This window comes from Rhodamnia argentea, chromosome 4, assembly GCF_020921035.1.
Source record: "Rhodamnia argentea isolate NSW1041297 chromosome 4, ASM2092103v1, whole genome shotgun sequence".
NCBI lineage: Eukaryota > Viridiplantae > Streptophyta > Magnoliopsida > Myrtales > Myrtaceae > Rhodamnia > Rhodamnia argentea.
Window position 1 is genome coordinate 14,768,342 of NC_063153.1, and position 21,045 is coordinate 14,789,386.

Below are 21,045 nucleotides of genomic sequence, written 5' to 3' on the forward strand. Positions count from 1 at the left end.
ATAGTAATATTTGTGTAATTTTGCTGAGAAACTACAACAATAACAGTAATGATAATAATAATAACAAAGTGTACTCGTTCTTATCCGTTTCTCCATGTTCCTCGATCGAATCACATGCTCACACGTTCACATCACCCACACACTCTCTCTCTCTCTCCATGATATGATAGAAATCTCTTTGGCCCGCCGCTTTGTCCTATTTCGCGTCTCTGTCCAAGTATAAATCCCCACCACATTTCACGCTCCGTCTCCCCCACACCCATGTCACCATTTTCTTCCGTGGATCGCAGATGAAGAACGCAGGCAAGAGCAGCAACAGCCCGAGGGCCAACCCGAGGCCCGACGCGAGGAAGGACCGGAGGTCGGCGGCGGGGGTGAGCGGGTCGCCGAAGAAGGGCGGCCGCGGGGGCAAGTTCACGTGGTCCGGCGACGGGTACTCCCGGGCCGAGATGGGGCTCGCGACGGAGGAGGCCGTGGACGCCAAGGACCCCAACTTCGAAGATCCCAAGGAGGACGACGAGGCCCGGGCTCAGGCGGCTTGAATCCGCGATCTCGACGGCGAGGTCGCGCGGATCGGATTGTACATATTTTGCTGGTGTTCGCTGAACGGGGATCGAATAAACAAAATGTGATTATACGAGATGAATTTGTGTATACTGTTCTATCTACTGCAATCGATCGATCTCGCTGCGCGTTGTCTTTTTCTTCTTCCTTTTGTCTTGGTTTTCTCTTTGCGGATCATGTTGGCTGAGCGTCAAAGGCGACGATCATACATATCGAGATCGAAATCGCTGCTTGGTGAGTCTGCCCGATTCGTTTTCCGAGCTCACTGCTCGGGGAGACCGTCGCATCTGAACTTCATCGCGCACGACACAGCTATTTTCTCCTCGTACAAGATCGCAATCTACTACTCTTCAGGATTGGATAAGAGATGTGTCGCCGGAGAAAGAGATTTGGGATTCTTGTTTTTCGGGAAATTCTAAATAGGGATTGAAGCGCCTTCGCAACGTTGTTTTAAAGAAGACATGAACTAACTCGTTAAGGACTTTTTTTTTTTTTTTTTTTTTTGCGGCGAGGATCTGGCCACGCTCACTTGCCATTGGGTGAAGGCGTGCCGACCACGGGCGACGCGACCCTCCTAAATCTAGTCTCGCCCAAGCGAGGCCGTCCCTTGACGACGATCTAGCCTAGCCTTTGTCCGTGGTTGGCCATGCTTGCGAGCGGCCATTGATGATGAAAAGGGCAAACAAATATTAAAAAGAAAAAGTGAAAGAAAAGAAAAAATAATAATAAATGACGAAAATATATCTGATCACGTCTTTTTTTGAAATAAAGATGAATGAAATAATGTTCATTTTAAATTCTTGTTTAATAAAATGATTGTACTTTATACTATTATTTTAAATAATGTTCATTTCAAATCCTTATTTGATAAGATGATAGCAATTCTTGTTTTTATTTGAAATTCTTTTGTTTTTTTCTTTTTTTTAACCCCTATTTTCCTTTTCCTCTTTTCTTTCTCCATTTTTTAACCGCACCGCGCCGGACCATACCGGAGCTCGCTCACCGGCCACAAGCACGCCTAGCGAAGCATTTGCTGCCGGCCTTGGTCGTTCCCAGGATGACCCTGTCATTGCCACCGCTTGTCTCTACCTTACGCGACCCTCTCTCCTCGCCCCCTATGCATCACGAGTTGGGTATGGACTCGCTACACCATATTTGATGTCACTAGACCCGGGCCCATTGTCGCCCAAGGCTAGGCCACAGCATCGCGGTGGTCGTGAGGTAGGGATCAGTGGGGAAGACGGGTAGACCACGATGGTTGACGGCAAGACAATCGACGGCTATGAGACAAGGTCTTATGGCAGCGGCACGTCACGAGTGTGGCGGCATCGGTGTCTTGGGACTTGGGAGAGAGGTGTTTGGTAAATTGGTATTTGATGTAACCTTTTCAAGAAAAAAAATCCTAATACAAGGCTTCGTTTGTTTTACAAAAATGAATGATTTAAAAAATATATATCTTTAAAAATAACCATTTTTGTCGCATAAAATATTTAATTAATAAAAAAAATTGTCGTAATTAGCAATAATTATGTTTAAATATTATCAACGACAATGAAATTATATTCCATTAATTCATTTATATAAATGAAACAAATTATCATTGTTAGAAAAATATTTTTTAAATTATTTATTTTTCGCTAAATAAACCGAGTGAAAAATTACTTCTTCATTTAGAGGATCTTCTCGGCAGGTCCAATCCATTATGGGTCACATCAACCACCCTTCATACGTCAGTGGGAAAATCCTTCGTTGCACACGGGACATTTGAGTCAATTGAATTAGTACATACAATAATTAAGATGCGTTGGGGGAACGCATTCCAAAATCTCTTCGCCCTCTAAAGGCCCTTATTCGAATGCAATGCTTCTCGAAGGCCACTTGTTTAATGCCACCGGAGACCGGAATCGGGCATTGCAGCAGTCTGTTTTCCGTACATCTAAGGTTCTCGGAGGTGGCTGAAGGGGCGCTGTCATGGACGCCGACCTCGCCTCGCTTGGGTCGCACGACCTCGATGGCTCGTCACTTGCTCGTGCTAGCATTGGAGTTTAGATTTGGCTTGCATTAGGTCGTGTGACCCCGGCGAGGTCGTGTGACCCCGGCGACTCGTCGATTATGGTTTCGTGACTCCGGTGTCGCTTTGCCTAGGGTCATGCAATCCATTGCTTGGGGTGCACCACATGGGAGGCTTTTTGGTCTGGCTCGCTCGAGACACGCAGCCTCGATGGCAAATCACATGGGACACATGACTCCGGTGATACTTCAACTTGGGCTGTGCGACCTTGGGGACGGCCGTTGCTAGATTCGCCAGCTTCGCCTAAGTTATCGAGGAGGGTCACCGTTGCAATTTTTTTGTTTTTTCTTGTTCTTTAAAAAATCAAAATCCTTTATACATTTCGTGAAACACTCTTTGCCCTAAAGTAAACTCGATAATTATCCTTAAGTCCCAAACTTATTTTATGACGATCAATTCAAATCTAAATTTTTCAATTGTGTCAATTTAGTAATAAATCTTTTGACAATTTGCTAATTTAGTTTTAAAATTCTAATTTACTCAAAAACCTCAAGATGATTTGTCAATTTAGTCATAAACCTAACTACTACATTAACAAATCCTAAGAGATTTATGAATGACACAATTGAAATAATTAAGATTAAATTGGCAAATAAATAAAAACATTTGGATTAAATTAACGTAATTAAAGTTCTCATATAATAAATTCATGACTTTTTTTAGATATTTTTTTTTCCAATGAGTGCAAAGGCTTTGGTCAAACGCTCTTCCAAACGCATCCGATCCTGTTGCTTTAGCATTTTCACCGGGGCCTCGATGTCCCCCCACGAGCCCGAACGATCACATTCGGAAAGCAAACTGCACTTACCGTACCGTTGGCCGTTTCGAACCCCCACCACTCCGTCAACACAACCTCAGCACGAAACCTGTGAAACAAAAGCAGAATCTCTCTCTCTCTTTCTCTAATTGAAGCTCAAGAAACTCCCCGAAGCACATCATCCGTGGCGTCTCCGTAAGACTTGCGGCTCACGAAACGCCGATTGGGGTCGTCGCCCTGGGATGAGAATCGCCACCCATGGGCAACAAGATCGCGCGCACGAAGCAAGGCTCCGCATCGGAGTACTACCTCCACGACCTGCCCTCCTCCTACAACCTGGTCCTCAAGGAGGTCCTCGGCAAGGGGCGCTTCTTCAAGACGATCCAGTGCAAGCACGACGAGGGATTGGTCCTCGTGAAGGTCTACTTCAAGCGCGACGACAGCATCGACCTCCGGGAGTACGAGCGCCGGCTGCTCCACATCAAGTACACCTTCCGCACCATCGATCACCCCCACGTTTGGTCCTTCCAGGTTGGTCCCGGTCCAATTTGTGGTTTGATTGGAGTTTTCAGAGCTCGCTTTTGGTGCTAGAGAGAAAGAGGGGGGCGCGTTGTTTAAGTGGAAGTTGCGATTGGTGCCCGCTAGTTTGTCTTGAAGGAATTGGAAGTGCTTTTCCTCTTCGCTTCGGTCAATTATAGTTTATTAGTGAGTTCATCCTCTACCGAGTGATTTTCCATCTTCCTATTTCCCGGGTGGATCTTAAGCTTTTTCTGGAGGTAGTGGTTGCGTGGTAGCTTAGCTTCGTTGATTTTTCTAGTATTCTTGGGGTCAAAAAGTGAAAATGTGGATTTTGATTATCCTCCTCTTGAGAATGTGGGAATCACTGGGAGATTTCGCGAAGTAGAGGGAAATGATAATGCTTTTGGCACTGGTAATGCATTTGCTTTCACTTTTGGATGGAAAAGGGCATTATTCTGCAGCATTTTCTAGTTTCAAAGATGTGGGTTAGACTACTACACGTGGATGGCAGTGTAGGTTGAGGAAAACAGATATAGGTGCCTGAGATCATGTGCACATGAGATATAAGCCGATCAGTATGTTATGACATTCTGTTTCTTCTGAGTTTAAATTTGGGTCATTTTTAACTATTCTCTTTTCTGGTTTACAAGACAGATTGATTCTAAACATCAAAAGTTTCACTCGGGCTGAACTTGATGCTAGTTTTTGGCGCTCAAAGAATTTTTAAAATAACTGAGAAGGGGTATCTTAATCATGATAACCAATTAGATTCAAGTTTTCTTTTGTGATAGAGTATAGTTGCAGTTTTGGCTTGGAGTACTTTGCTTAGTTGAACTCAATGTGGACAAAGATGAGAGATGTGCTTCTAAATTTACTATTGGCTTTTTTTTTTTTTTTGGGTCCTAAAACCAACTGTTTTTTAAAACTATGAGGGGAGTGTTTGTTTAATACCTTATGTGGATGTGTCTTCTTGCAGTCTTGGCAGGAAACTGACAAAGCAGCCTATCTGTTACGGCAGTACTTCTTCAATAATCTGCATGATCGATTGAGTACTCGGCCTTTCCTTAATATCATCGAGAAGAAATGGTTGGCATTTCAGGTTTTTCTCTCACCCTCTTGATTTGATATGTCAAGTATGCATTTCAATCTCAGCTCTTATGGTCTGGGGGTTCTGCAGTTACTCCTTGCGCTGAAGCAGTGCCATGAAAAGGGAATTTGCCATGGTGGGTTCAGTTGGTTGGGCCTACCACTGATGCTTCTTTTTTCCTTTAACATTACTACTGTTTTTCCCCCTTTTTGACACTTTGCTTTATTTAGGGGACATTAAGTGCGAGAATGTGCTTGTAACCTCATGGAATTGGCTTTACCTTGCTGATTTCGCCTCCTTCAAGCCAACCTATATCCCCTATGATGACCCTTCCGATTTTTCATTTTTCTTTGACACTGGAGGTAGAAGACTATGCTATCTTGCTCCTGAGGTTGGTTTTTCCCCTAACTTTGGTTCTTTTCCAGCTCTGCCATATATTGTTCCTTTTATATCATTGTGATTTATGAGAAGAAGACCTTGATGATGTGCATTGAGTGAACAACCATATACTGAAGGAAGCAATGTGTTGTTCAACAGTCTTAAAACTGAAAGGCCAAGAGTTCTACCCATTCTTCCATAGGAAATACCGCATTCATCTTAAACTGAGGATGTTACAAAGAAGTAGCACTGTTGAAGACATTTTTCCTCTTCTGACAACACACCTGAGGCAATTTCCAATTGCTTTGTTTTGTAAAATTAGTCAAGAAAGTGATGTAACTTAATAGGAGCAGTCAATATTCTATTTCCTACCAAAGAGCAATTTCTTGTTTCTTGATAGTACCGATCTAAAGACATCCTTGCTATGCCTTCTTGTTTAGAAAATGAACAACGGGCTAACTTAATTTAATCCTTACAAGATTCTATCTTAGATGTATGGATATGCATTCAGAATTGTGACTACTGTAATTAGTATGGCTTCATGGCAAGTTTCCTTGAATCAATACAATCTGGGGTACAGATCAATACAACCTATCTAGAGGTCGGTACTTATCTTTCACACCGAAAGGTTAGTTGCATGAATAGCTTTCTGCACCAATAGCCTCTCCCGTGCCTGATCATGGTAATGCCTTTATATGCGTACAATTCCAATTTTAAGACAGCAGGTGACTCTTTGAAAATCATCTGATGTACAATTTGGCCATGTTTGCAAAACTCATTAGGTGCACATGCTTTTCCTTAATCTTTATCGCACTTCCTTAATCCTTGTTTAGAAGTCATGAGATGTATGTCTGAGAATTTCCTGTTCAAATCTTGTGAGCCTGCTCCAAGAATGTACATATGTTGCCGGCAAGTATTGGAGATTGTTCTTTGCAGTTAGTCTTCCGTGTAGTATAAGAATTTTTCACTTGGGTAACGGCCAACCAGTTTTTCCTAACTTTCAGAGATTTTATGAGCATGGAGGTGAGATGCAAGTTGCCCAAGATGCACCTTTAAGACCATCTATGGATATCTTTGCTGTAGGGTAAGCATTTTTACCATGAGAAGCAGCAGTTTACGGATTGTCCCTTCCTGAGGACAGCAGAATCTGTCTCAAATTCCAATGTTGTATTGCTGGAAGTTTTTATTATACATCATCTGTATTTTCCATGAGTTAAATTGTTTTGATTGGCTTTACAGTTTTGGAAAAGTTGATGGTTGGTGGGGTAGTGGTAAGGTTCTGATTATGCAACTTATAGAAGGTTGTTCTAAAAAGAAGAATTAGATTGATGCCAAGCAACATACTATCTTAAAAAAAATGCAAAGTCTATCTCTATGTTGTCAATAATGTGCTTCTAGGAAAGTCTGGCTAGGTGTTTCAAGAACAGCATTTCATGTACATATTGCCCGTTTATACTACACTGTAGCCTCTTCATGCTGGACAGCATGTCTGTATATGTAGTATTGGACATTTGGTTATAATGGAGCAAGTAGTGGTTAACTCATTAACTCCTAGGATTCTGTTTTGCCTCATTGGAGATATGGCATCTGAAAGAAAACCTGTCCCAGACACTCTGCATCTCTCTCTCATCCTGTTCACTGAGGTGTTTATATCAATTGGCTGTTGGTTGATTCCAATTGGTATGGTGATGAGGTGGTCCAAGTGATTGGTAATTTTTTTTTTTAACACTTACTGTATTTAAGTAATTTGGTTGTATCTGTTGAAATATTGTTTGCCTTGAATCTAGTTTGTCTAGCTTTGCAGCACAACTATCTTAGCTTGTTACCATATTGTTGTTTTAGGTGCGTAATTGCAGAGCTTTTTCTTGAGGGCCAGCCACTTTTTGAGCTCTCCCAGCTTCTTGCTTATCGGAGGGGGCAGTATGATCCTAGCCAGCATCTTGAAAAGGTTCTCTCTCTCTCTCTCTCTCTCTCTCTCTCTCTCATATACATGCACATTTCAGCTCCTCTGTTTGTTGGACTCTCATTGGTGTGCTTTGTGATCATAGATCCCAGATTCTGGAATTCGGAAGATGATCCTACATATGATTCAATTGGAGCCAGAATGTCGCCTTTCTGCGGAAAGCTACCTACAGACCTTTGCTGGCATCGTGTTTCCAGGCTACTTCTCACCTTTTCTGCACAATCTTTACTGCTGTTGCAATCCTCTTCCACCCGACGCAAGGGTAACGCCTTATCATTTCAAACCGAAAAGTGGCTGCTGCTTTCATTTCATATTATGCTCTTGATTCTATCAAAATATCTGTTATAGGTTGCAATGTGTCAGAATGTTTTCAACGAGATACTTAAGCACATGATGACCAATAGGCCCTCCGAGGAAACTTATCCTGGAGCTGGAATACCTGGAAATCGATCAGTGAAGATGATTGCAAAACTAGAAGACAAGTCGGAAAATGACTCGGTGAGAAAAAGAGGGGATATTGTGAAAGACCCATCAGAGGATCATGGCGGTGGTTTTGGTTACGACAGTGATCTGTTTAGGGATGATGCAAAGACCGCGGTGAAGGATGAGTCCAATTGTTCAATTCAGCAGAATTTCAAAATAAGTCGGATACAAGATCCTAATGAACCAAGTAAACACGTTTCGCATGTGTTTAGGGGAATTGACCATCACTTCATGAAACAGATCACAATTGAGAAGCTGAATGATCTGATGTCTGCACATGATGGCAACTTGGATACTTTTGGCATGCCGTTTTTAGAAGTACCGGAAAATAGTATGAAATGTGAAGGTATGGTACTTATTGCCTCCTTACTTTGTGCGTGTATACGCAATGTCAAGCTGCCTCATTTGAGGAGAGGAGCCCTAGTTCTGCTTACTGCATGCTCCCTATATATCGATGATGAAGACCGCTTGCAGCGTGTGATTCCTTATGTGATCGCTATGCTTTCCGATCCAGCAGCAATTGTGCGTTCTGCTGCCTTAGAGGCTTTATGCTATATTCTTCCTTTAGTCCGAGATTTTCCTCCCAGTGATGCTAAAATTTTTCCAGAATATATTCTTCCCATGCTATCAATGCTGCCTGATGATCCTGAGGAAAGTGTGAGAATATGCTATGCCAGTAATATAGCAAAATTGGCTCTCACTGCCTATCGTTTCTTGCTTCATTCAATAAGCTTGAGTGAGGCAGGGGTACTGGATGAATTGAGTTTACGACAGAAATCACCTTTGGTTTCTAGTGAAACAACTAAAAAGCTTCAAGCAGCAAGTACAGATGCACAACTTGCCCAACTGAGGAAGTCTATTGCTGAGGTTGTTCAAGAACTTGTGATGGGTCTCAAGCAAACTCCAAGCATTAGGAGAGCACTCCTCCAGAATGTTGGTATCTTATGTTGTTTTTTCGGACAGAGACAGAGTAATGACTTTCTGCTACCTATTCTGCCAGCTTTCCTGAATGATAGAGATGAGCAGCTGAGGGCAGTATTCTATGGGCGGATCGTATACGTATGCTTTTTTGTTGGCCAAAGAAGTGTGGAGGAATATCTTTTACCTTACATTGAGCAAGCTTTGAGTGATCCAACTGAGGCTGTTGTCGTCAATGCATTGGATTGTTTGACCATCTTGTGTAAAGGTGGCTTATTGAGGAAGAGGACTTTGCTTGAAATGATAGAACGGGCATTCCCGTTGCTATGTTATCCCAGTCAGTGGGTGAGAAGACTGGTTGTCACCTTCATCTCAGCTAGCAGCGAGAGTTTAGGTGCTGTAGATTCCTATGTTTTTCTTGCCCCACTTATACGCCCTTTCCTCCGGAGGCAACCAGCATCTTTAGCTTCTGAGAAGGTTCTTCTTTCATGTCTAAAACCTCCGGTATCAAAACAAGTATTCTATGAAGTCTTGGAAAGTGCAAGGAGTTCCGATATGTTGGAGAGACAGAGAAAAATATGGTACAAATCATCGGCACAAGTGAAACAATGGGAAACTGTCAAATCCTTGAAGAGGGGTTCAGGAGAAATAAACTCAATGAAAAGCTGGCTAGATAAGCCACTAAATCTTGATACGCAACGCTCAATTGACAGTACCCTAAACCAGCCTGGCCAAACTGAGTCTGATGAAAATGTGGCAAAACTAAGGTCTACAGGGAGCTATATGCCAAAGACTACTAGCTCTATAGAAGCTACATGCTCGCAGTTTTCAGGTATTATGACTTCACAAGGTGGTGGTTTGAATAGCTTCATGTGTGACAAATCATCAGAAGGGATTCCTTTATATTCCTTCAGTGTAGATAAGCGATCAAGTGGAAATCCTTCTGCACCATCTGCTTCTTCATTGCAAGTGAATTCCTTGGGTTTTGATTCGTCATCCATGCCTTGGATGGACACTGTAAGCAAATCGTTTTCCTTGGCAAGTTCAGTTCCAGCACCAAAGCTTGTTTCTGGTTCATTCAGCATCAGCGGTGGTTCTAAACAATTTTATAGGGTGGTACATGAGCCAGATAGCAGAGAGAATGATCAAACAACTTATGGTAATAGCAAATTCCAAGAGATGGGATTACCTAGCATGGTGAAAGGAAGCTCGGTCAATATAGACGATGCTTCTACGTTGTCTGATATAATGGGACTACCTTCATTTCAACGTGCATCGACCATGCCAGATTTAGGTTGGAGGCCACGTGGAGTGTTAGTTGCGCACCTCCAGGAACACCGCTCTGCCGTCAATGATATTGCAGTTTCAACTGATCATAGCTTTTTTGTTAGTGCTTCAGATGATTCGACTGTCAAGGTTTGGGATTCAAGAAAATTGGAAAAAGACATATCATTTAGGTCAAGGCTAACATATCACCTGGAAGGAAGCCGTGCACTTTGTACTGCAATTCTTCGGGGTTCTGCTCAAGTGATTGTTGGAGCTTGTGATGGCACAATACATATGTTTTCTGTGGATTACATCTCCAGAGGTCTCGGCAATGTCGTTGAGAAGTATTCAGGTATTGCTGATATTAAAAAGAAAGATGCTAAGGAAGGTGCTGTGCTCAGCCTAATGAATTATAGTGCTGATATTACTTCCAGCCAGATGGTTATGTACAGCACCCAAAATGGTGGGATTCATCTGTTTGATGCAAGAAGTAATTTGAATGCATGGAGCTTGGCAACTACACCTGAGGAGGGTTATATTTCTTCTATAGTTGCAGGTCCTTGTGGAAATTGGTTTGTCTCAGGGTCTTCGAGGGGTGTGCTTACTCTCTGGGACCTGAGGTTCCTTGTACCTGTCAATTCATGGCAGTATTCTCTTGTTTGCCCTATAGAGAAGATGTGCCTTTTTGTTCCTCCTTCAAATGCTTCCACATCTGCCATGACAAGACCACTTGTTTATGTTGCTGCTGGCTCTAATGAGATTTCTCTCTGGAATGCGGAGAATGGGAGCTGCCATCAGGTATAAGGGCTTCTTATTCTAAATCATAGCATTAAGAATCTGCCACAATAACATCGGTATAATTTTGTAGTGAGGAGTCAATTCCAAGATCTAAACAGGAATGAAAGAACATAAAATCAAAAACATCCTGCATACGTTGCATGCACTGTCTTTTCCCATGCTGATCCATAAGAAGGAACAGGCAAGAGAAATAATTTGTGAGGCAATTGAGCTGGACAAAGACAATAGAGAAAACATACTAGGTACAACTTTATCAAGAACCAATCATCTAGATACCCTAGTGCTTTTGAGACTTCTACACTTGTGAGATAATGCACGTACTGTAGCTCCTTATTGAAACTATATTACACCCCAATTATGCACCATGCAAGTGGGACCTATGTCTCTTTTGTGGAATTCTACTTGTAAATGGAGATGTAGAATAAATAGCCTTCGCGCTATGTTTGTAAGCACCAATGTGATGGAATTTACAGAGAAAGTACCACAAAATTTAAGTTTCCCTCCATTTTATCTCACAAAATTTTTCAAACTCTTCCCAACTTTCCACCCAAATATCAATCTCCTCTATTATAGCCTTGGACATGATATTTTATAAGTTCTCTTACACCAGATTTTAAAGGATTGCAATTATTTCGTGAAGAAATCTCAGAGAGATCTCAGTTATTTGAAAGATTTGAGACAGATGTGTCAATGACAACCTGGCTTAGTACTTTGCTTGCTGGGCGTGGTTACTAACTTGATGCAAAATCGAGAAGTTAGAAACAACTGATCCTTCTTGATATGTCATTGCTTTGAGAGTAAGAATATCCTCATTAACTTGTTTAACATCATGAAGAGCTTATACTTTTTGCATTTAAACTGCCAACATACTGTCATGGGCCGTAACAGGCTTTAGCATCAAAGTGTTCCCATGAACTAAGTCAGACTGAGTCAGGAAATGCTAGCATTGCCTTTCCGACAGCCTACTTAGGTCATTGCCTGACAGTGGATTTTGACTTATCCAAGATATGAACCTTAGGCTGATCAAAAGTACAGGAGGAATGTTCAGCTTTCTTCAAATGTGAAAAGTGAACTATTCGTTCTCTTTTTCAAATTGTTTGTTGCCCTCTGATATGACTTATTTTTTACCTTCACTCTCTAATACGCCCATATTTCCAGGTGTTGAGGGTTGCAAATTATGAGGGTGATGGCGAAGTGTCTGATGTGCCTTGGGCACTGGCTAGACCATCAAACAAAACAAGTTACAAAGCTGATCTGAGACGTAATGTGAACCCAAAGTACAGAGTCGATGAGTTGAATGAGCCTCCTCCTCGACTTCCGGGCATTCGTTCATTGCTTCCCTTACCTGGGGGTGATTTGTTAACAGGGGGTACCGATTTGAAAATTCGTCGATGGGACCATTGCAGGTTTGATTTGACTCTGTACTTTTTTGCTGTTATATATCAAACCAGTTCATTTTATGATTAATTTAATGGGTTTGCAGCCCTGATCGAACATACTGTGTATGTGGACCAAACATAAAGGGCATAGGAACTGACGACTTCTATGAATCAAGATCATCTTTCGGGGTGCAAATTGTGCAGGTAGGCATTCTGATTTACCAGGCCACATGCTTCTGTTCTACATAAAGGAGTAGAGAGCATATTGGCACTTCTTGAACCCAGGGCAATCTTCTGTGAATACTATCATGACAAACTCTGACAGAATGTTTTTTCTTGCCTTCACTGGCATTTATTCTCTCAAAATAGCGGGAAAAACTTCAGTATGGATTTCCATCACCTTTACTGTCTATTCATTTGACAATTTCTCAAGATACTTAAAACTTTATGTACTATAATATTGATTCTTCTGCATTTAAAAATTTGTTATGCTTACTCGAACCATGAATGAATTACAGGTGATAATGAAGATTAATTTCCTGTCCTTAAACTTGTTTGCTCTTGGATGCTGGTAGTTGGACCATACCTTAGTACTTTTAGCTGGAAACTGCTATTTGAAGAAGAAACTATTGGCTAATGCACTCCATAGCTTGTATTATATCATTTTTCTTATTCTATTGCATTGGAACTTTTCACTGCCTCTTTGTTGTCACCTCATCTAAGGAAACCAAACTTCTCTGCGACTTGCCGCCATTCAGTTTTCTCTTGGATTAAACATCCTTGAGATGAAATTTGTTAAACAATGGTGCTCTTTTTCTCCTTGGCGTGCTAGGGTTTATTTGTAGTTATCTGAAACCAAGGGTAACTTTCAGTGGAAAGAATTCCAAAGAAAAATTCGATTATAATTCTGTCAGACTGGTCAGTCAGCTGATATTTCAGCCTTTCTTCATGGTGAACAGGAGACTCGGAGACGACCTTTAACAACTAAGCTGACAGCAAAAGCTGTCCTTACTGCTGCGGCCACCGATTCTGCCGGTTGTCATCGTGACTCTATCATCTCTTTAGCCTCAGTCAAGTTGAACCAGAGACTCTTGATTTCAAGCAGTAGGGATGGAGCTATTAAGGTTTGGAAGTAAAGAAACTATCCATAACCTTATTAGTTGTACATATGTAGAGTCAACTTAGTTGTACTTTATCCTTCATGAAAATTTTCTTCTAGTCCAGCTGATACAGTTTGTACAGAATAGTAACATATTTTGTCAGTCAGGAATTCGCCTTGTTTACTATTCTACATTATTTTCTCAACCTCATATGTATGAAAGCTAATTTTATAAGATCTGATAAAGGAGTGCCTCCTCATATATTCACTTGAGCTTGTTCCAATGCCAGAGTTTGTAATGCCAAAGGGTTTTTAAGGAGTCAACTCTTGGTCAGGATAAAGGAGGCCAGAGAAACTATCCTAATGTCATGTAACTGCTTTCTCAAAAGCTTTGGTGACAAAACTGATTAATAATTTTTGGCATAAATGATGTCTTTGAGGCATCTGACAGGTGAAGTTGACAGTGGTTCAGTGGTTAAAAAGTGCAATTCGGAGGATGGGGATGTGTCTTTGAAGCATGTGTCAATCAATAAGAGCTACAGAATTGGCAGATGCAGAAGAAAAAGAAGTAATTACTTCTGGTCATGAGTTATACTGGTTGCCTATGTGATCTTTCCAGTGTAAATTACCCATGACCATTGCTAGTAAAAGTAGCATACTTTTGCTGCGAGTTACCTTTGATTCTTGTAATCAGTCCGTGCAAAAACCAGTGCTTGATTGAAGGATGTGTAGGTTTGTAATCTGCAGATTAGTGCAGAGCAAACTTATCGTTCTGCTTGATATCTGAATGGCTGATGTAAGGTACTTTTTTATTCTCCTCATAGTGTGAATTCTGGAAAAGAGGAAATAAATAGTTTGCAGCATATATCAGGGGTCTGCAGTGCATAATTATGAATTTATTAAACGGTACTGGAACAACGATTTAGAGGCTCTTTGCTCTGCATCACGCGTTAAAGGTAATGGAATTATTGTGTTTACTCAGCTGAGAGTAAGTCATCGCAATATCAACGGTTTCTTTTGATTAGGAGACCTACTGGTGGACATTGGACAAAGGCCCCATCATAGTTTGGACTCCCCTAAAACTGCATATGCTATTCATGAAAAGTTCATGGAGTACATGAAGAGATTTTGCATTATCATGTGAGTTCGCCACTGAGCACTTGTGAGGCATGCTTGACAGCCCTCGAGACTCTCCATATCTCATGTTGTACAGAATGCCATGAGTCTGATGTGCTGACTTTCTTTGCTTCCTCAATAGCATCATCTATTCCTGGGAAGGATTTACTTCCGTAATCGTTATGCTTTGAAGGGCCATAAATCTGCAATATGCAAATTCACAAGTCAATTTATTGGTGAATATGTGCATATAGTGTTCACCCCTTTTGGAAACGACCAAATCTCTTAAAACAGCTAGAATTAGTAGAGGAAGAATGAGCATACCAAATGCTTATACCACGACCTTCCAAAAAGTCCATTAGGGTCTGCGAACGCTCTTTCTGCCATCATTAATCTGTCATTCAGCTCCCTCACTCTCATATGGTCCTCTTTCCATATTGATGACCAGCTTTTGGTTTCTTTTATTGCCTGGGATTATTTTCTGCTATCAGTGATCACTATGAGAATGAAAATTCAACTGTTGCTATCTCTAAGTCCTACCTTTACATCGATGTTTATTTTGGTGGATGCTTCTCTGAAATCCTCAATGGCCTTAAACAACGGGTTGAGGTTCAGCCCCTTATCTGAAAGCTCATCTTCTAAATCCTTTGCGCTTTTCTGTAATTTTTGGACTTTGTACTGTCATCTATCTATATTTCCAACAACTTGCTGCCCACCACTGAATTTCTCAATAGTCAAAATTACTACATCCAACTCAGCATTGATATATACCTGGAGGTCAGATGCATAGGAGAGGTAATCGAAAGGTAGAAATTCCTCATCTGCTAGACGGAGAGCTATGAGACCCCAAATGCTTGCCACTGTTTACAGAGAAAGAGTAATCAGATGTCCCTGGATTCCGTTTTAACCAGTATTTTGGAGGAGCAATGATATGGCAATAAATTGATAAAAGTTCCAGTTGACACACTGGAACTGGAGGTGCAATCTTTCAGTTATAGTATGTGACAGATTATAAGCTAATGAGGCATTACTGATCCAACTGATGTCTCTTCTTCATGCACATGTATTTTCTCTTCTCCTGATTATGTGAAGTCTATGTGGTACCTGCAAGATGTCTGTGGAACATTGGATCACCATACTTTTCCATCCAAACAAAATCATCGTACATAGAGTGGTATACTGGGTATCCTGCAATGCAGAAGAAGATTACTTCACCAACATGCTATTGGTGAACTATCCTTTAGATGCTTTTGAAAGCAATGTCTAGAACTTGAGATGTTATGAGGAACCAGAAGGTACTAGTTCTGAAATATCTTAAAGCTTAGGTAACTAGGAGGTGGCATTAGAAGAGCTCTTATTTGACAAGTATGGATTATGCCATGCGTACATTAGTCATACGTAAGTACAAAATGATGGACCCAAATGATTAAAAGTGAAAACTAGAAAGTAGAAAGTCAAAATTGGCTGGTGAGAGATAGAGTTTTGTTTCCTTTCTCTCCTAACCCCTTTCCTCGGTGCTCCTGGCTAGTTTGCTTGCCTGATTTGGAAAAATAGGTACATGTTGACAAATGACTTCCTGAAGAATGTACGAAACAGTGCAAATTTGTCGACTTTTCATGCTATTTGCTTTCATCCTCGAGAATGACACACTAAGGCTTCAGAGATACTCCTTGCACGGTGAAAGAACCTCTTGTACTAATTTCTTCTGGGTGTATCCTTTTGTAGTTAGTGATGCCAGTGATGTTGCTAAAACCTCCACATCAGATCAGACTATGTATCTTATCAGTTGAGACACATCAGCAGTCTTGCATACAGAATGATAGTATGTTAAGTAGTTAATTGCATTTATTTTGAACGGAATTTTACGAACTGCACTAACTCATTGTCCTCCTTCCAGAGGAATGATTTGAAGCTTTCAGTTCTTCTAGATCCATCTTAATTAGGGCCTAAATGTAGGAAAAATTGTTGCAGTCATGAATTTCATCAGCCTCTCTAGTCAAAATTGCTGCTTACATGTTGCAGTCTTTTTAAACTCCAAGCAAATCATAGACACTGGCGTGCATAAATGAATGCTACAATGGTCTTGTTTTGTGACCTTCTGAACTAGTATTTCTATGTCAAGTACTAAGTCATCATAGCAAAAACTTTTGCCAACGTTACCTCCTCCAAAAAATAAGTCTGCAGCTGGCACACCAACATGCTGAACAAAAGCTGCATAGTCTGATCCACCACCTCCTAACCGATCAACCTCCATAATCAAGGACTAAGAATTAGTGAGGATGGACGAGACAGGATTTTACTTTAGATTTTGCTTTACGGAAGTAATATTCACTCAACAGAAGCCAATGCAAAATAAACATGATTGCTCGTAGCTGGAGGCCAGGTAATATCAGACTGTAGTTCATGTGCTTGTATCTTTGGACCCACATCTTGCTATGGAACAATTTATGCTTACCATCGGAGAAGATTCGCTTTGACTAGCCCAAGATTCGTAGAGGGTTTGGGATGAGTTATCCGGATCTTGAACCTTAGAAAAGAATTGAACGAGTGATCAAATCAGTTACAGATGTTGAATGCAGCATTGCAAAGATTGAAATCCAGAGTTCTGTAGTAAAGTCCAACTCAAGTAAAAACATATAAGTAGAGTCTGCTTCTGCAAATACTTGTTAACATCAAAGAATTGATGTCTCCATCGCCTATACGTCCCATTTAATTTGAAGCCACGGTTGTTAGTGACAAGGTACCTGCTGAGCAGCTTGCCTGAGCAGTTGATCAAGCTGTGGAGTTGACGCGGCATGGAATCCTGCACCCGATACTGCGCTATCAACGTTCAGGTAAGCAACAGCCCTTGATGCTAACAGTTCTCTGTTTTCTTCTACCCATTCAGTTGACCCTACCTGAATTGGTAGATTTTCTTTTAGCTCAATTAAGCGTGGTACTCAATACACGCGTGAGCGCATGCATGAGAGAGAGAGAGAGAGAGAGAGAGAGACCAAGCCATATTCCTCGGCATCCCAATTGCAGAAGATGATCGTTCTTCTAGGTTTCCACCCTTTATTTAGTAGCTTTCCTAGCCTTTGTGCGACCTACATCTCGCAAGGAATCAGGTCAAGCCAGCATGGAGGCGTGATGGATTTACTTGCTGAGTTTTCTTGTTCTACATTACTTGTAGTGACTCTGATTCATTTCACTCTCACAATCTTACCTAGCACTATAGTTTATTGCACAATGCAGACGTAATTACCTCTAACAGTGCTGCAGTACCACTATTAGGATCAACTGCTCCAAATGTCCATGCATCCCGGTGATTGCCTAGCAGTACATACCTGGAAAAAGTAGAATCTGAGTGATCAGTCCATTACAAGGCAGGCTAGTCAAACGTTACTATTCTCATGATGCAAGCTTATTTGGTATCACTAATACTTCCCTAAATGCATCTGCACTCTTGCTCCAGAAAGCAAAATACTTACCTATCGGGTTCTTCTGCTCCTTCAATAACTCCAATGACATTCTCTATTGTTGCTACGGTTTGATTTCCCTGACAACAATGAAACGTCTCTTTCAGTAAATTTTAGCCTCTGTATAGTCAAGATTCAAGTGGATACGTTGATGGATAGGAACTAATGATGCGTCTGTCCTTACAGAATAAGTGAGATTCAGAATTCCAGGCCCGGGTCCAACCCTATACGGAGGAGCATCTTTGCTCCCCTGCCAATCATCTTTTGCTAACTGTCCACCAAGCGACCTCATTATAGTCTCACCATCAGCTCCTGACACTGGAAGTGAAGGTATCAGAGGAACGTCCCCTTCCTTCTCTATTTCTTCATTTGATAGCCTCTCACTTCCTTTCGTGCTTGGCCATCCCGGTGTGGCGGGGTCACCCGTCCCCATGTAGACCGACCCTACTTGAACCCCACTCGGCGGCATCCACCTGTCATCTGGGAACCACTTTACATCGCCCCCTCCGCCACCGTAATCCTTCCTATCGGTGTATATGATCGCCCCTGTTGCCCCTGCCTCATATGCATTGTGCACAATATCTCCTCTAAATATCTGCCCATATTTTGCCAATACTACTGTACCCGTAACATTCACTCCCATCTCTTTTAATGTCTCGTAGTCCTCAACTCGCCCGTAATTGACGTAAACCACGGGCCCCGTGGCAGTGCCGGACTTGGCATAGCCATGAAAGGTAGGGAATACTTCGTTGGCCACATCGGCATAGGGATCACCATCATAAATCTCTTGGCGGAGGGTGAACTTTACCGCCGGCTCGGGCGGTGGACGTGCGAGCGTCAAGGAGCGCGAGATCGGGTAAGTGAGGAGGACGTCGTAGGAGGCGATGTGGGCTCGGACGTTGTAGGACGTGAGGGCGGATAGGACGTAGGACGCGGCTTCCGCGTTGGCGGGCGTTCCCGCCACGTGGGGGCGGCGGGTGAGGGTGTAGAGGTGGTGGGCCACGGAGGCGTTGTCGGAGATGGACGACGATAGGAAGAGGGAGTGATAGAATGACTTGGGAGGGGAAGGGAAGGAGAAGAAGAGAGTGAGGGTGGCGGTCACAGCAAGAAAGGCCGATGTGGCTGGTTTGAACATCGGGAGTTTCTAGCTTTGGGTCTGTAAAAGAGGTGGGTACTACTCGATGGAGGGGTACAAACAGAAGCTCTGAAATTTATATTGCAGCGAGAGAGAGAGAGAGAGAGAGAGAGAGAGAGAGGGGTGTTTTGGATGTGTTGAGGTTAAAACAGATCAAGAAAAGCTCTGAAAAGCCATTTGAGAGAGGGAGAGAGATATTTTCAACCTTAAAGATGGTGGTCATTGTCTGATCAACAGCCATTGGAGAGAGGGAGAGAGATATTTTCAACCTTAAAGATGGTGGTCATTGTCTGATCAACAGCCATTGGAGAGGCAAAAATAAGAGGCCATCGGTTTACCCTTTCGGCTAAATGCTTAAAGTCTATCTGATGACTCTGATGATGGAGACAAAATTCCAACCCACGATTCTTTAATAATTCAGGGGCCTATCTCTTCCCGGGGGCACGCCGTTCCGTGTCGTCCAAAGCAGAGATACTAGAGGAACAAGACAACCAGAAATCAGAAAAAAAATTGGATCTTCTTCTCATCATTTATTCAATCATTTTCAAGGGGAAAAAAAAAATACTAGAAGTGCTAAAAATTGTGTGCGATGCTTATTTTAGTGCCAAAATTTTCCGTTAAATCACTTAAGTGGTCGATTTTTAAAAAAAAAAATTAGCACTAAAGTGTTCGACGGAAATTTTTAATACTAAAGTGAGTGTTCTATGTAACTTTTGATACTTTTAATATTCTTCTTCCATCATTTTCCATCAGAGTGCAATGCATGGGATGTCGCGATCTTTAGTGTGAACTTAGATCCTCCGAGGAAATTGTTGTCTTGATGGTAAGTCCAAGAAGAGATTCAAGTTTGCTTGTCAATGCCTTGGCGATTATAGTTGTTTGCTTTTTCCGGAAACAAATCTTGTAGGACCGAATTTTGTTGTTGAGGGGTTAATTTGCCAGATCCTTCCTCTTAACCCTTGATTTTTCCATTCGCGTTGAGATAATGATTTTGGAGCTTCTCGCCTGCTAGTCGATTGATACTTTTAAAGTGCAATTTTGCTGGTTTGCTGATCTATGCGTTCTATAATGAATTTTGTTCTATCTTCTCATCGCCAATCGTGTCGTTGTCACCAAAATTTTCTTCCTCATCTTGAGAACTTCCTTCATGTTCCCGGAACCGGACTCGGGTATTGGACCGGGGAGATTTACCAAATTAGCCTTCTTGAGCATCAAGTCCAATTAGAGATTTGGATGGACTCGTTCACGGGCCGGAGAAAAATCGCCGAACCCATTCACCTTTTTCCGCTCTGCTTTCATGAATTCCACGAAAGGTTCTAAAACAGGGTGTCGGTCTACTTCGGCCCCGTGAGTTTCCACGTGCTTCTCTGTGCTCTCTTGTGATGTTACAGTTTTCAAAATCTTGGTTAAGGATCGTCTTTTTCCCCCTGCCATGGCCCCGTTTTGTTTGACTGGAAAGATTTTTCGGGGAATTAATTTTCTGGACTTTCATGCATTCGGTTCGCTGAAAATGATCGGTCAATAGAAAATCATTTACGATTAAAAAAAATGTGCAAGTTTAAAGTTGGAATATGAATTATTTTCGGTCAAGTTTTTCCGAAACAAACACATCCTTCGGACAGGGTAAGGCCTTAAAAAAAAAAGAACCTAACTAAATCTCATGTTGGTACCCCAAAAAGAGGTGTTGGCACCCAGTGGGCTTGGATGTTCTTGAATCCTCCATGAATTTTTTGTCTGAGCTACAGGCCCAAATAATTAGTTTCTTTCCTTTGCCAATGGGCCCAAAGATTAGTTTGATTAGTTAAAGCTAATATGCATTCACATTAACCATCCGGGAATGTTCTGACATCGCCATCTCCTAGACCGGTCCGGTAAGAAGGATCGAGCAGCAACCGGCCCGGATAACACCAGCTCAAGTGGTCGGCCACCAGGTCGAGCTTCTATCGATCCCATCTATTTCTTAGCACAAAGTTAGGAAACACCAAAAAAAAATGCAGCGAAAAAGCAAACCTCGGAATTGGCCGAGCGCAGTTAGTCGAGGCACAAGAAAATCT

The 21,045-nt window shown here is 41.9% G+C and overlaps 2 protein-coding genes across 3 annotated transcripts; one reads left to right on the forward strand and one right to left on the reverse strand.

The window, feature by feature from the left end:
* The first annotated feature begins 3,496 nt into the window (after positions 1–3,496).
* On the forward strand, positions 3,497–13,555 carry LOC115749115 (serine/threonine-protein kinase VPS15). Its single transcript, XM_030685812.2, has 11 exons — positions 3,497–3,923; positions 4,888–5,010; positions 5,089–5,134; positions 5,229–5,389; positions 6,381–6,460; positions 7,219–7,324; positions 7,425–7,601; positions 7,688–10,804; positions 11,963–12,210; positions 12,288–12,387; positions 13,143–13,555. The coding sequence occupies exons 1-11, from the start codon at positions 3,651–3,653 to the stop codon at positions 13,317–13,319; spliced, it is 4,608 nt and encodes a 1,535-aa protein (XP_030541672.2). The 5' UTR covers positions 3,497–3,650; the 3' UTR covers positions 13,320–13,555.
* A 716-nt stretch (positions 13,556–14,271) lies between these two features.
* LOC115749116 (probable glutamate carboxypeptidase LAMP1) lies at positions 14,272–19,228 on the reverse strand. 2 transcript variants are annotated; one of them, XM_030685813.2, is made up of 12 exons: positions 18,041–19,228; positions 17,869–17,936; positions 17,643–17,724; positions 17,392–17,484; positions 17,143–17,295; positions 16,854–16,925; positions 16,559–16,661; positions 15,503–15,586; positions 15,170–15,258; positions 14,939–15,055; positions 14,723–14,866; positions 14,272–14,601 (listed from the first exon to the last, which is right to left on the reverse strand). In XM_030685813.2, the coding sequence occupies exons 1-12, from the start codon at positions 18,989–18,991 to the stop codon at positions 14,419–14,421; spliced, it is 2,139 nt and encodes a 712-aa protein (XP_030541673.2). In that variant the 5' UTR covers positions 18,992–19,228; the 3' UTR covers positions 14,272–14,418. The 2 variants fall into 2 exon arrangements, with proteins under 2 accessions (XP_030541673.2, XP_030541674.2); XM_030685814.2 differs by having other exon boundaries at positions 16,559–16,646; positions 18,041–19,227.
* Positions 19,229–21,045: the final 1,817 nt, after the last annotated feature.

Excerpts from the sequence above, each read along its gene's own strand:
- LOC115749115 (XM_030685812.2), top strand. The coding sequence starts at position 3,651 with ATGGGCAACAAGATCGCGCGCACGAAGCAAGGCTCCGCATCGGAGTAC. Across the intron at positions 3,924-4,887 it reads CCCACGTTTGGTCCTTCCAG|TCTTGGCAGGAAACTGACAA; the intron begins GTTGGTCCCGGT and ends GTCTTCTTGCAG. Across the intron at positions 7,325-7,424 it reads CTAGCCAGCATCTTGAAAAG|ATCCCAGATTCTGGAATTCG; the intron begins GTTCTCTCTCTC and ends TTGTGATCATAG.
- LOC115749116 (XM_030685813.2), bottom strand. The coding sequence starts at position 18,991 with ATGTTCAAACCAGCCACATCGGCCTTTCTTGCTGTGACCGCCACCCTC. Across the intron at positions 17,937-18,040 it reads TTCTGAATCTCACTTATTCT|GGAAATCAAACCGTAGCAAC; the intron begins GTAAGGACAGAC and ends CATTGTTGTCAG. Across the intron at positions 16,662-16,853 it reads AAAGCGAATCTTCTCCGATG|TCCTTGATTATGGAGGTTGA; the intron begins GTAAGCATAAAT and ends ACTAATTCTTAG.